We start from the raw sequence: 14,958 nt of genomic DNA, 5'->3' as shown, positions 1-14,958 counted from the left end.
CTGTAGCACCTTTGACTGGATATTTTGCAGATCTCTGTTCCTCTTGTCTGTTAGGTGCGCACAGTGTCTGCAAAGGCCCTGGGGGCCATGGTGAAGGGTATGGGAGAGTCGTGCTTTGAGGATTTGTTGCCATGGCTGATGGAGACACTGACATATGAGCAGAGCTCAGTGGATCGCTCTGGTGCTGCTCAAGGTGGGGACAGCTGTGTGTGAGCACTGAGCTCAGGTCTTCCCATATTAAATCAAATTAGCTGTTTGTTTTTTGTGTGTATCAGCTCTGTTCCCTGCTTTTTTCCCCCAGGTCTGGCTGAGGTTATGGCTGGTTTGGGGGTAGAAAAGCTGGAGAAACTTATGCCAGAGATTGTAGCAACTGCCAGTAAAGTGGATATTGCTCCACATGTACGAGATGGTTATATCATGATGTTCAACTACCTGCCAATTACCTTTGGAGACAAGTTCACTCCCTATGTTGGTCCCATCATTCCTTGTATCCTTAAGGTATGTAGCAGAACTGAAGAATTTTATTTATCACAGAATAAAAATAAGCCTCCAGAATATTTTAAGTAAAATTTTTGATAATTGTAGGATGTGCAGAGATTTGTCCAGCTTGGCTGGACTACTAGGAAAAAAGGGAATTAAAATGATAAATTATTTCTCCTAATTTATTGGCTTGCTGTCTTTTACTTGTGGTCACTAGTCATTTTTTTGAAGTCATCTTTGTGCATTCACAACTCCATAGTTCATTCGGTTTTCATGGTGGAGAGAGAAAACATTGGCTTGTTTTCCTCCTGTTGCTTTGTGTATTGTGAAAGGCTGAGTTTTCAGAGCCTTTTTGTGCCTGTGCGCAGGCCCTGGCAGATGAGAACGAGTTTGTGCGGGACACGGCGCTGCGCGCGGGGCAGCGAATCATCAGCATGTACGCCGAGACTGCCATCGCTCTGCTCCTGCCACAGCTCGAGGATGGGCTCTTTGATGACTTGTGGAGGATAAGGTAAGGCAGAACCAGCTTAGCCACAAATGTTTTCCTTCCGTGCTTGAAAAACTGGTGTGGTTTAGGCTCTGTGTTCTCCTCAGAAAAATGCAGAGGCCTCCTGTGAAGCAAAAACAAGCATCTCTTTTTGCTTGTTGATTTGATTAGGATGCCTTACAACACTTGAGTCTGCAAAGCCCTGCCAGGCTGGATCAGGTTTCCTACTACCTACAGAGCATTCATGCTGGATTATTAATTCTGGTGGTGACTCTGAAATGCACTTCCAAGGAAGTTGATGTGGCAATATTTAGCCCTTGTGTACTGTTTTTCATTTCTCCAAATGCTGAGCAAGTTATTGTTCTCCTGTGTGTGGAGATGCTCAGTGGAGCACTCAGAGCCACTAGCAGTTACTCAAAAATTAGCTGCACTAAATGATTTGTGCCAGCTGAGTGTTGCTAAGTACTCTTGCCCCAGCTGAATGTCGTTTGGGTTAGACACATGCAGGCAATGTCTTGTTCCTTTTTAGAGTCAAAGCTATTCTTGGATTCATTGCTTTCATTTGAAAATTCTCTCAGCCCGTCCAGTTTGGAATTCATTCCTTCCCTTTCTCTTTATCATGCTGCTTTCAGCCATGTCGGCACACTGATGTGACACATCAGCCCATGCAGCATTTCAGTGCAGACCCAGCTGTGCTTCACATTCGGCTCCAGTCTGTAGCTGACATCCTGTCAAAATTGGACAGGTACTGCCTGAGCACCCTGTTTGTAACACTTGACTTGCTCCTGTTGCCAGGTTTAGCTCAGTTCAGCTCCTTGGAGATCTCCTATTCCATATCTCAGGAGTCACTGGAAAAATGACCACAGAAACTGCCTCAGAGGATGACAACTTTGGAACAGCCCAGTCAAACAAGGTAAAGCCATTCTTGCCTGTTGTGCCTTTATTTTTTTTCAAATTCTCCTATTTTAAATCGGCATGGACAGCCTGCTGGAAAGACATACTGAATAATCATGTATTCTGTTCTTTTTATAGATTTCAGGGTCAGATAATACAATTCTGTGCTGTTTCTTTCCAGGCTATCATTAATGCTCTGGGAGTGGAGAGGAGGAACAGGGTGCTGGCAGGGCTGTACATGGGCCGCTCGGACACGCAGCTGGTGGTGCGCCAGGCTTCCTTACACGTCTGGAAAATTGTTGTCTCAAACACTCCTCGCACGCTGCGGGAAATCCTGCCAACACTCTTTGGGCTTCTGCTGAAATTCCTGGCCAGTACTTGTGCAGATAAACGAACGGTGAGGAATTAAGTTGTGCCTTGCTGATCCTGCAGGTGACTGTGGAAAATAACTCCTGAGGGAACAGAGGCTAATTCTTCTCTATAAGTAACTCCAAAGCTGTCATCAGTTTAACTGTTCTGAGCATAAGCAGGTCTGAGTTTTCTGCTGAAGGCAACTGAGATTGTGATGACACTAAAACTATTTTTCAATGGTTATTTGTAATACTGTTTCCATTCCTACGGTCTGCACTATGAACAGTAGCGAATGGTCAAAAGTGAACATTTGCTCACAGTTCACCTTCTTAAGTTTTATAAAAAAGGAAAATAATTAATACATTTTTGGGGACAGGTTGCAGCACGGACATTAGGAGACCTTGTCCGAAAGTTAGGGGAGAAGATCCTCCCTGAAATCATTCCTATCCTGGAAGATGGACTGAGATCAGACAAGAGTGATGAGAGGCAAGGAGTCTGCATTGGTTTGAGCGAGATCATGAAATCAACCAGCAGGGATGCGGTGAGTCACATGTGCCAGGTGAAATTCCCATTTCTCCCAGATATTGATGTTATGGTGCAGGTATTGCACTTGAGACAGAAAAATACAGCTAGTGTTCTGTGGTCTGAAGTCAGGGCTTGTAACTAACAGTGAGTTGCTGCTCAGGCAAATTGTATGAATTTGTATCAGTCGGTAAATTTAAACATTGCCTTTTATGAGATACAATACTAGAAATCTTCCACTAGGTAGCCTTAGAGCACTGCAGCTATTTGTGCTGATGGTTCCTGCTTTTCTTCCAATATTATTCCAAGCAAACTGCAGTTTAGTTTCAGTTTTGCAAATTCTGCATTCTTCACTACTTTACTGAGTGTCTGTTGTGCTTTAGATGTTCTGTAATTTTATCTCTTCATCCACAGGTGCTGCTTTTCTCCGAGTCCCTGGTTCCTACAGTGAGAAAAGCACTGTGTGACCCTCTGGAAGAAGTTCGAGAGGCTGCAGCCAAAACATTTGAACAGCTGCACTCAACAATTGGCCATCAGGCTCTTGAAGACATCCTGCCCTTCTTGCTGAAGCAGCTGGTGAGCATTGCTCAGCATTAGTCAACAGCCTGATTAATGATGTTGTGGGACAAGTTTTGAATAATTAACTTAAAGGAGCAGGAGGATTGTAGTGGCAGACCTACCAGGGAATGGCAGCAGTATTTTGTCTCCTCCTGGAGTCATCCTAGCCAGTGGTAGGGAAGATGTTGTGGCTTAAGCCTAGGCCTAAGAATTGCTACACCTGGCTCTGTGATGGAATTGCCACTGTCACCCGATGAAGTTGCTTGGCCAACATGTCTGAAATGGAAAATCTGTCTGATGTGACAGAAGAGCTTGGTTTGGGTTTTTCTACGGACAATGAGAATATGAGAACATTTTTTAATAGAAGGACTTGGGTTTGTTTTTATGATCACATGTAAAATTGTCTCTTGAAGCAGGGCTTAGCTTAGTGTGTCACAGATAATTTCTCAGGTTTGTCTCTCTCTGTTCCCTGTAGGATAATGAAGAGACAGCTGACTTTGCTGTGGATGGTCTTAAACAAGTTATGGCTGTCAAGAGCCGTGTGGTGCTGCCTTACTTGGTGCCAAAGGTAGAATGGGAAACAAATTTTAAACTTGATATTTGTGCTGTTTTCTCTGCTTGCTGCCAGTTTTCTCTGGACCAATACAGCAAAAAGGAGAGCATAGTCTGATTTTTTTTTTCTGATTTTGTGCTCAAAACATTGTTATTTGGCTTGTGATGCATAAATATTTCATGCTGTAGAGAAAGTGAGACTCCTGCTGAAAAAAGCTTTCTGCTTGTCTCAATTTTTGGTGTTATTTTTTATTTTTGTAGCTGACTACTCCCCCCAGTGAATACCCGTGTGCTGGCTTTCCTCTCCTCGGTGGCAGGGGATGCTCTGACACGGCATTTGAGTGTCATCCTGCCTGCCATGATGTCTGCACTCAAAGAAAAGCTGGGCACCAGTGAAGAGCAATTGGCAAGTAGCACAGCTCAACTCTTTGTTGTGACAGGTTGCCTGAAGATAGTGCACCAGGTTTACTTCCCATCCCAGAATCTGTGTTCTCTAAATTCACAGATTGCATGTTTAATTCAGTCCATTAGCTTCTCCAGGATGAGTCTTTTTGCCTGGTGGCATATTGTGAGTCAAAAAACGTATGCTTTCCAAATCTATTTGTATCCATTTAAAAGTCTCCTTGGCCTGCTACAAGATACAATTCTCAGTTTGCTTATTCCTGGAGAACTGCCAGAAAGTCTAGTTAACTTTGTATTTATTCTTGGTGTAGAAGACTGAGAGATTAAAGGGCCTGCAGGGAGGAAATCTCCTATTTTGCATGCTGCACTCCTCACGTACTGCTTTCCAAAACATCTGGTGTTTGGACTCCAGAGAACATCCTGGAGTTGTGACTGTGGACAGACATTTTCATAATCAGTTGGTGAATTAGAAATGAGTGACAGAGTCCTGTTGCCTTTCTGCTGTGGATATCCATTAGATCAGCTTCTAGCCCCAAGTCTGCCTGGAGATCTCTAATGTACCCACAGACGTGCTTGTAATTAGGGCTGTGACGCACAGCATTAAACTACCTAAATCCGAAGAATGTTATCTGACTAGACTCACAGTCTCTCACGGGTGAGTAAGATGGAGAGACTGAGCTACTCTAATTTTTGTAAATTAGCCCTCCTGCAGCTGCTGGAGCAAGCAGTTCAGCAGAGTTTGGTCACTTGATAAATTTTAAGAATTGGTTATACCTGTGGCTGCACCAGGACTGAGTCAAGCCTTTAATGGTGATGTGAGCAGCTCTTTAATGAGAAACAATTAGCAAATGGGGCGTGTTGTAGGATTTATCTAAGAGACAATGCTGGGGATAACGTGGAGAAACCTGGGGCCAAATTTGGCTTTGTTCTGTTTGAGGGCTAATGTAAAGTTAATTTGGACTCTTCAGGAGATGGCAAACTGCCAGTCTGTGATCCTATCTGTGGAAGATGATGTTGGACAAAGAATTATAACTGAAGATCTGCTAGAAGCTACCCGCAGCCCTGAGCTGGGCATGAGACAGGCAGCAGCTGTCATGCTGAACATCTACTGCTCCAAGACGAAAGCAGACTACACTGGGCATCCCAGGAGCTTGGTTTCAGGCTTGATTCGCCTGTTTAATGACACCAACCCCGTAGTTCTGAATGAAAGCTGGGATGCGCTTAATTCCATCACCAAGGTGAGAGGCAGCTTAAAAAGGTTATAGGAGTAATCCCTGGCCTGAGAAGACTTCACAGAAGATATCTGGATGTCATGTTGCCTGATCTTTGTTTCACCCCTCTCTCCTGCAGAAATTAGACGCTGGGAACCAGCTTGCTCTCATTGAGGACCTGCATAGGGATATCCGGATTGTAGGGAATGAGGCCAAGGGCGAACATGTGCCAGGATTCTGTATTCCTAAGAAGGTAAAGGATCAGAATGAGTGTGGATTCATCACAGCCACAATACCCCACCTTTGGGGAGAGCTGATTGATATTATAGCTATTAGAAGCAGTGACTATTTAGGCTTTCCAAACCTGTATATTGGAGGACTTTTTGTAGGTTAGAGCTCTTGAGTAACCCTACAGAAGACCCTTCTTGCAATGAGGTCTCTGACAGTTCTGTTATGCACGTAAGTTATGGTTACTGGCTGCTTTTTGTGGGGGAGTAACACTGGACTTCTGTGCCAAATTTCTCTGGTTTAAAAATTCCCTGAGCCGCCACCACTTTTCTCATAGCAACTGGCTTAGTAAGGCGGAGAGGCATGAAATCAAACCAAATAAAAGTAGCTCTGTCAGTGTGGAATCAGGCAGCTGAAGGTCAACAGGAAATTGAGAGAAACTCTCCAAGTTTGTGCATCTGGTGTATAATAGCAGCAAAAATAAGATACATATTTCTTGCATCTTAGCTTCTAAGCTTTCTTATCCGATTTTCGTGACAGGGAGTGACTTCCATACTTGTAGTACTGCGGGAAGGTGTTTTAACTGGTAATCCAGAACAGAAGGAGGAGGCAGCAAAGGCCTTAGGGCTGGTTATAAAGTTGACTTCTGCTGAAGCTCTCAAACCATCTGTGGTGAGCATCACTGGGCCACTCATTCGAATCTTGGGAGATCGGTTCAGCTGGAATGTCAAGGTGGCTCTGCTTGAAACATTAAGCCTTCTTTTAGCTAAGGTAAGATTCCAAGTATTGGACTGTGGTTTGTGAACATTTTCCATGGCAACCTTCAGAAATACCTGTTGCTGTTCATGTAAATACAGCAGGGATGTCTGCTGCTGTGGATTTGATATGTAGGAATAGCACTGTAACTTGATTGGATTCTTCCAGCAGCTTCTGGCCTACAAAAAAAGCACCCAGTGCTGAAACACTGGGCTTCTTAGAAATATTGATAAATGCCGATCCCACTTTCAAGTGATTAAAACCCACCATGTAATTAATCTCTCCTGTATCTACCATTTTTATGTATTGTTAAGTGCAAAGATCTTTGAACAGAGCTGAGCTTTTATTCAGTACTCTGAGTACATGATGGTGTAAAATTTCTCAGTGCTACCCTTGTATTTCAGTGTGAAGAAAAGATAATTAGATTGGAAAGGGTCAAAGGTTTTGTGGTAAATTGTTGTTTCATGTTTTTCCTATTTTAGTAGCATGTTAGATTTAACGAGGGTTCTCTGATAACAAACTGCTGTAAAAGAGATTTTCAGGCTTTGATCTCCAACTGCTCTTTAATACTTGACCCCAACACTTTCCTTTCTTCTACTCTGGAATAGGTGGAGATTGCTCTGAAACCGTTTTTGCCCCAGTTGCAAACAACGTTCACCAAAGCTCTGCAGGACTCAAACCGCGCTGTTCGCCTTAAAGCTGCCGATGCTCTTGGGAAGCTCATTGTCATCCATGTCAAAGTGGATCCTCTCTTCACAGAGCTCCTGAATGGAATTCGTTCCAGCGATGACTCTGCCATCAGGTGAGCTGCAGCTGACAGCTCAGACCTTCCTGCTTACTGAGGATGAAAGAGCTGGGATGAGTTAACAAAACCCCCAGTTAGTGTAAGATGCATGTATTAATGAAAGCAGTGGACTGTAAACCAGGAATGGGGGTGATGGGGCTTTCCTGTGTCAGGTGAACTTTGAGAGTATTTAGGAGAAAGAGTGCTGGGGGTCTGCCCAGTTCTCCTCTCCTGCACATCCCCAAGCAGCCCACTTCCAGATAAAAGGCAGTGTTGACTGTCAGTCTGACCTGAAGCAAAGCAGCTGTTCTTGTATCCTACGGGCACAGATCCCTAAGATAGGAACTTCCTGCCGTGATAATTTTTTTAATGTTTGAACAAACAGAAAATATCTGTGTTGTGTTAGACAGACACATGGAAGTACTGTCTAGGGTGGAGTCTCCAGCAGTGCAGAGAGGGGATCACTCTCCCAGACTGTAAGGTATCTCACCTGTAGATCCTTGCTCAGCAATTACACTATCCAGAACAAAACTTCTCTTGGAGGGTAGGGGAGAGGCACTGTCTGACTGTAGAATGTGATCTGTTCCAGGGATACAATGCTGCAAGCACTGCGGTTTGTCACACGAGGAGCTGGTGCTAAAGTGGATGCTGCAATTAGGAAGAATATTAGCACAGTGCTGCTGGGGATGCTGGGACATGATGAGGTACTGCTTCTGCCACCTGCAAAGGTCCCCTGCTGCATACAGTCTTGTTCTTACATTTAAAATCTGAACTTTCTAACAGAAGTACTATCTAAAATAACTTCTGGGAAAATTACTAATGATGTAGTCACAGTCAAGAACTGGAGATTCCTGACCCGTCCCTGGTAACTCTGAAAAGGCCTCCAGTTTAATGTTTCCTTGGCAACTGCATATGTGGGTTTGACCTGCAGCTCCTCACTAACAGGTTTCAGGTAGCTCTGCAGTCAGGATTTGTTTTTTATCTTGGAGAAAGCCTGCAGTGCCTTCACTATATGCACGGATGTGTTTGTAGCCTCTCAGGTGAGGTTTATAATTCTGTGTGAGAAATTTTTCTGATAATGACAGATTTTTCTCCAATGAGAGAAGCTCTCCAAGTTTAATACAGGGTCTTCTGTATATAGCAGATAGCAACAGTAACATGAAGGAGATTAAATTAATAATTTAATAATTTATTTTTTATGTCAGTCTCTGCAACAGACATGATACTGTTGACATGCTAGAAATAGAAATAAATTTGGGGGAGAAGTGGACAGTAATGGGATGGTCACATAAGGAAGCCAAAACAGCAAAAGCTTGGAAGCGTTAAATGAAGAGTAGTAAGAGTTTATCACAGAAACCAGCTCATTCTGAGATGGCTAGATTTAAAGAACCTCTTGTAAGCTCATCTTTTAAAACACTGAATTTCATCTTTATGACTTTTCCATTTAAGAAATCAAAACTTAGATAAAATCTGTAATTCTTCAGTCTCTGCTGGCTTTTTTGACCTTAGATTTGGTTTTAAGTTCCATTATGTCCAAGAAACAATGTGAACTGAAAGAAATCCTCAGGAGTATGAGTGAAATACTGCTATTTATTTTCTCCTCTTTATTTCCTGTCATCTTCTGGCACTTGTTTTTCTTGCTGCCTGTCTCTGGGGTGTGTTGATCTCAAGCCATGTTCTGTGTTCTCCCATCCCTGTCAGGATGCCACCCGCATGGCCTCGGCCGGCTGCCTGGCAGAGCTGTGCGCCTTTCTGTCCGAAGACGAGCTCAGCAACGTTCTCTACCAGCACTTACTGGGTAGGTGAAGCTCTTTACAGGACTGAACAGATGCTGGAAGCAGGGAAGATTCCTTCTGAGCCATTGATTCAGGATAACTTTGTGACTGAATCTCTGCTCTGTATTATCTTGTGCTTTTCTCATGGCTCTTGATTGATGCACTCTGGTACACAGGGAGCACAGGTAACTGGTTGTCACTTGGGATTGCTGAGACTTTTTTCCCCTGGATTTGTTATCTGAGGGCTTGATAAAAGTACTAGCATGGCTGAGTAATTGCTGTTGCCAGCACAAGGACAGTTGGACATGACAGGATGTTCAGACAGTTGGACATGACAGGATGTTCAGGGTGGACAGGAGGGCCATCCCACATTTTGGGAAAGCACTGTGATCTTAGGTTGGCTGATGTTAATTGCAGGCCACATCTGATGGCTTCACATGCTTTTGGAAAATTAACTATTTTGCCTCCAAGTTAGAAAAAAATGTGCATTTTATAGCACCCCAATGTTTGAGAGTTTTATGGATTACTCTTCCCTCTAGGCTTAGAAAGGAAGTCTGTTGGCTGGTCAAATTATAGATGATGACTTTTACAAATTTATTAGAGAGTCAAAGCTTGTCTAATTTTGAACCATCAGAAGTGTCTGCCTTCCTGCCTGCTCAAGTGGTGTTCTTGCCTGGAAAAGGCGTTGCATATTAGCTCTGTCTGTGTGTCTTTTTGGGAGAAATGGAGGAAGCCGGGCATTGCTTTAGATGCCACTCGTTATTTCATTTTATGGCAGTGAATTGACAAACTGCCCAAAGCCTCTCAGATGAAGAGAAGTAGATGGCATGAGCCCTGCCATTGTTTTGTTCTTTCCTCTGCAGCAGATGTCTCTGGCATTGACTGGATGGTGAGGCATGGCCGGAGCCTGGCTCTCTCCGTGGCTGTGAACGTGGCTCCTGGCAAGCTGTGCTCCCCAAAATACTACAGCAGTGTCCAGGAGATGATCTTCAGCAATGCCACAGCTGACAGGGTGAGTCCTGCCCCACAGGGGAAGTGCTGTTGCAAGCTCTTGTTGGGAGCAGTTTTGAAAGGTGTTTGAACAGGTTCCTGTGTAACCAACCAGGACAAAAACCCCCGAGTGCCATCTGAAGATTCTCCCTTGGCTAGATGCAGTTTTTATGGTGAAATTACACAACTGTTCTGGTTCTTTGAGTTCTGATCTCTTGGGAGATGAAGATTATTTAATCTTTAACTGCAGAGTAGCTTTCATTTGGAGTAAATTACACTCCTGTTTCCCTAGAGAGCTCTCATTCACAGACCAAGTTTGCAAGAAGTGGAAATCATTTTAGGAGGGAGAGTTTAAATCTGGTGTTGAATGAGTATTTTGGGGTAGGAATTTTGTGGGCTTGGTGGGGCCTGCTGCTTTGTTTCCTCTGGCTCATGGTTGCATTGGAATTTTTTCATCATATTACTCAATACCATTAATCCAATGTTTTTTCATCCTGCTGCTCTTTTGAAAGATGGGTTTAGCCTTCCACAGAAACTGACAGACCATGAGTTTGGTTTTAAAGGCTGTTGTTGAACTGTGCTGTAGTAATACCAATTCTTGTCTTTATGGTGAAGATCCCCATTGCAGTTAGTGGCATCAGAGGGATGGGCTTTCTCATGAAATACCACATGGAAGAGGGAGGCAACCTGCCTCCCAAACTTTCCAGCCTCTTTATTAAGGTAAGAATTTTCATGCTAGCTACCTGCTGGTGTTCTTGTGTGATCTGAATCTCTGTGTGACCTAACTCATGGGTGGGTCTATCAAGTCCCTGAAAGTCTGGAACTTTCTTTTTGAGGCAGGGTGCAGATAGAATCACTGTATCAGCCTGCTTTGAAGCTGTGAATACAACACTGCCATCCCTGCTCTAAGATGGAAATTTGCTTTTGAGCCTTCTGTACTGAATCTCAAGCCTGAGCCTTATAAATGCATTTTTCCTTTATAGTAGCAAACAGCTGGCAGAGAGGCAGAGAAGAGTGTGAGGAAGATGTCAGGTTTTTAACATTGCTAAAGGTCAAACAGCCTTTGCTAGAAATCAAATACCAAAACTCACCTAACCTGAGAACATTGAAATTAACATATTTTTTCAGTTTATTTTAAATATTTAAATATTTTTCTTCAAAATTCCTTTATTGGTTGTTTGTTTCTTTTGGTGTGTGGCTGGGTTTTTTTGATTTCTTTACTTGTCTGCCCTCCCCAAACCCCACCATTCACTTGAGTATCCCTCTTGGTAGACAAGGACAGATAGAGAGGGGTGATGCTGCAGCATGTTACATTTTCAGGTTTTACATTTCTTTGCAATTTACTTGAAAAACGACCAAACATGCCAAGTTGACATGATACAACCAACATTCTTCAAAGCACACTTTTTGTTTGAAGTCCAACTTTTCTATGTTAATAGTATTGTGTTAAAATATAAAATACCAGTTACCACAAAACCTTTATCACCATATTAATAATGTACCCGACATTCAGACATTAGCTTTCATGTTTTAAATGGGTTAAGGTTAAAATACAAAACTCTCATTCTTTGAATTGTGAAGTGAAATCCACTGTTCGAATGCACGCAGGATTCCACCCAGAGACTGGCTTGGCTGTTGTTGCTGAGTGAGTGTGTTGTAAAGGTGCTGACACTATCAGCTTTTCTGCACTTAGGGGTCATTGTTGCTTCCTGAGACACTAAGAGATGAACATGTGATACTGTCATCAACTACATATTTAGAAATTTTCTATTGAAAAGTTGTCATGTTTTCAAGGTTTGACCTTCTCTTACACAATTTAGTCAGACTTAATTGGTAACAAGTGTGTATCTTGTGTACCTGTGAGTTGAAAACTGTTTTTCTTAGCATAGTTTTAAATACTCAAATTAGGAAAAAAAATTAACAACTGCTTTAAATATACATTCTTGGAATATCTGAATGCAAGTGTATCTTTGTCTCCTTCAGTGTCTTCAGAACTCATCCAGTGACATAAAGTTAGTTGCAGAAAAGATGATTTGGTGGGCAAATAAAAGCCATCTTCCCCCATTGGATACTCAGACAATTAAACCAATTCTCAAAGCACTTCTGGACAACACAAAAGACAAAAACACCAGTGTAAGAGCCTACAGTGACCAGGCTATTGTCAACCTCCTGAAGATGAGAGCGGGTGAAGAAGTGCTTGAGGTATGAGACATATTAAAAAAACATAATTGTTGGTAGTAAGGCTGTGTCACCCTGTTCTGCATTTGTCTGTGAAGTGCCTGCAGAATGTGCTGGAAGTCTCTTATGAAATAGATTCAATGGGACATTCCCATTTTCTTTTACATCTTCAGCAGCATTCTCATGCTAAGCTCTGAAGAAATCAGCAACACCTGTTCTGTACAACCTTACAGTGCAGCATTAATAGAATTGAGGCATTTAACATACCCCCTTAAGCCTTGCCTGTGCTGAGTTCCCTCAGCTGGCACTGATAATTCATTGCTTTGGTCACCTGGATGATCACAGTGGTGTTAGGAAGTATTTAGGATAGACCACTTAATGCATCCATTTCCAGACCTGTTTTCTAAGGCTGACCTGTTTTTCAGCACCTGGATAGTGCTGAAATTGTAAAACCAGGTGGAGACTTTTGGGATGTTTGAAAGATTTTAGTTGGTACAGTGCCTAAGGCACTTACACTCACTCTGATTTTGAATGGTATGTTGTAAGGAGTTGGTAACTGTTGCTGTCTCCCTTCCACAGTCAGTTTCCAAGATTCTGGATGCTGCCAGCCTGGAGCTTCTCAATGAAAGCTGCAGGAGGTCCCTGTGGAAGCTGGCTGGGCAGGCTGACTCTGAGGAACAGATCGATGACACTATCCTGACGTGATAAAGCTCCCGGAGACCAGGAAACACTGAACCAACCGCTGCATCAGCATTTCAACTCCAACACCTATTATAAATGTTTTCATTTTTGAAAATGTTCATTCTGATGGGATTTCATGAAAAGGACTCCCAGAGAGTATTTTAGTATCAAATATACCAGAATAGCCTTAATTAGACCCACACTAGATGAAAATTAAAAATTTGGTCCCCTTTTTGAAACAGATAATGCGCAAGAGACAGACATACTAACCAGTACTGGTCAGCTGTGGCCAATTGTGAGATATGGCTAGAGCACATCAGGCTTAATCTCTGGTGACAACTATTTCCTTTCCAGGGTCTGTGCAAAAACTCCACTACTGGAGGTATTGTTGGTTTTTGCACACCCACTGGGAGGCAGGAATAGAACTCAGTGAAAGTTCAGTTGTATTGTTTCTGTGTACTGCTAACTTGCTGCTTGTGACGGTTCTGAAGACTGAAAATCCCTGTAAAACGAAGTATTTAAAATAGCCTTAGAAATCACAGATGCGAAAGGGGGATTAAATGCAGTCTGTTTAGAGAAGGAACATTTAATAAAGGCTCTGACTTTGATCCTTCTGATGTAAACTGTTCTTTTTACAAATTCATTTGTCAACAAACTGTGATTTACTTTTCAGACCTGTTTGTTCTAGGGCATACAGTTTGTAGAGTGGACAGTGCTGTGAAAACCTTTCGCAGAACTGAGGCAATACAGGATTTAAAGCCAAGCCAGAGCTGACATTTAATGAAATCTGTAAATAATTACTCCTGTTAATTTCAAAAGTATTTTTGACTACAGACAGCTTTTTAGTTACCCAACTCACAAAAAGTCCTTTGTATTTACGTCTTCAAAGGCTTCACAAAACTTGGCTTTAGGTCTTTTGGTCAATGAGTTGTGCTGCTCCAAGAAAGTCTTTTATTTTACCTGGCCACATATATCTCTTTTGGAAAAAAAATCAATTTACTAGTAGATATGATGTCACTTGATGGAAATACTGAAAATCTTGTTGCAGAATACAAATTTTTAGAAGGCTAAATGTGCTTTACGTTTCATGTAGAGCAATAGTTACGTAAGCCGTACCTGTTTTATGAAACTCACAGAAGCTGGTTGCACCTGAGAAGACAGAGCACTAAGATTTGTTATTTCATGTGGGTGGGGTGTATGTGTGTGTGTGTGTAATCTTCCTTGCTTGTAACTCTGGATGGCTCAAACTGTGATGAATGGAGAACACAACACTACACATAAAATTGGAGAGCATGAGGTGGACCCCCATGGGAACACACATTCTGCTAGAAGCAGTTTTCTGATTGTTATGGCAGTAGCAGCAAACACAAGAACATTTTTATCATATTCATGCCTCAAACAGCAAGATACAATAGTGAGCAGGTATTTGGGGAGTGCTGTGGTTTATTCTGGTCAGAAGTACAAAAATCTGACAAGAGGTTCTTGGTGCTGTGTCAGTTCCCAGCCTGTGGTGTAGCATCCTGACAACAGATTTGCTGTAGGAGTTAGTGGAAGGAACTGGGGAAATCAGCTATTTTACCCTATACCTAAGATAGGCTCAGCTCCCACTAAACCATTCCTAGCTGACTGCCACACAATTGTTTATACAGCATTATAGGATGGGGATTCCATAACCCCTCTATGCCATCTATTTTGTTATATGAACTTACCGGACTGTCAGAACTTACCTCATGTCTGAAGAAAAAGTTTTCCTTGCTGCTACCTGAGTCCATTGCTGCTTGTTCTGTTCCCACAGACATTGAAGACAGTTCATTTCAGCAGCAGCTGCATCATCACTTCAGTGTCCTCACCCCTGGATGAAATAAAATCAGATTTTCTATGTATTTCCTTAGAGATTTACATGTTTTCTAAACTTGCACTGCTGCCCCTCATGTTGGTTTCATTCTGACTCCTCCTTGCCCCAAGGTGGCCACTGCTGGCCCAGGTCTCGTGGGGAGTTGTTTTGCAAGCCCCACACAACAATCTCAGTTGTCCACCCCAGCACAAGGTCTGGGTGTTCCTTTGTTGCAACACCACAATGTTGTGGACATGTTTAGTTTGTGATTAGCT

General features: G+C 42.6%; 1 protein-coding gene across 1 annotated transcript in view; it reads left to right on the top strand.

The window, feature by feature from the left end:
* Positions 1 to 13,457, top strand: part of GCN1 (GCN1 activator of EIF2AK4) — a 38,554-nt gene extending 25,097 nt beyond the window's left edge. Inside the window, 20 exon segments of the mRNA XM_036393152.2 lie at positions 55 to 193; positions 302 to 498; positions 849 to 991; positions 1,763 to 1,880; positions 2,043 to 2,258; positions 2,589 to 2,753; positions 3,149 to 3,310; positions 3,768 to 3,860; positions 4,106 to 4,114; positions 4,116 to 4,250; positions 5,215 to 5,484; positions 5,597 to 5,710; positions 6,226 to 6,456; positions 7,050 to 7,243; positions 7,815 to 7,929; positions 8,927 to 9,023; positions 9,864 to 10,012; positions 10,606 to 10,710; positions 11,974 to 12,192; positions 12,748 to 13,457. Coding sequence (XP_036249045.1) covers positions 55 to 193; positions 302 to 498; positions 849 to 991; positions 1,763 to 1,880; positions 2,043 to 2,258; positions 2,589 to 2,753; positions 3,149 to 3,310; positions 3,768 to 3,860; positions 4,106 to 4,114; positions 4,116 to 4,250; positions 5,215 to 5,484; positions 5,597 to 5,710; positions 6,226 to 6,456; positions 7,050 to 7,243; positions 7,815 to 7,929; positions 8,927 to 9,023; positions 9,864 to 10,012; positions 10,606 to 10,710; positions 11,974 to 12,192; positions 12,748 to 12,873 — 2,997 coding nt within the window. The 3' untranslated portion in view covers positions 12,874 to 13,457.
* The last annotated feature ends 1,501 nt before the right edge of the window (positions 13,458 to 14,958 follow it).

Source organism: Molothrus ater, chromosome 18, assembly GCF_012460135.2.
Source record: "Molothrus ater isolate BHLD 08-10-18 breed brown headed cowbird chromosome 18, BPBGC_Mater_1.1, whole genome shotgun sequence".
Taxonomy (NCBI): Eukaryota; Metazoa; Chordata; class Aves; order Passeriformes; family Icteridae; genus Molothrus; species Molothrus ater.
The sequence above is the reverse complement of the archived record's forward strand: the minus strand, read 5'-3'. Positions and strand labels throughout refer to the sequence as shown.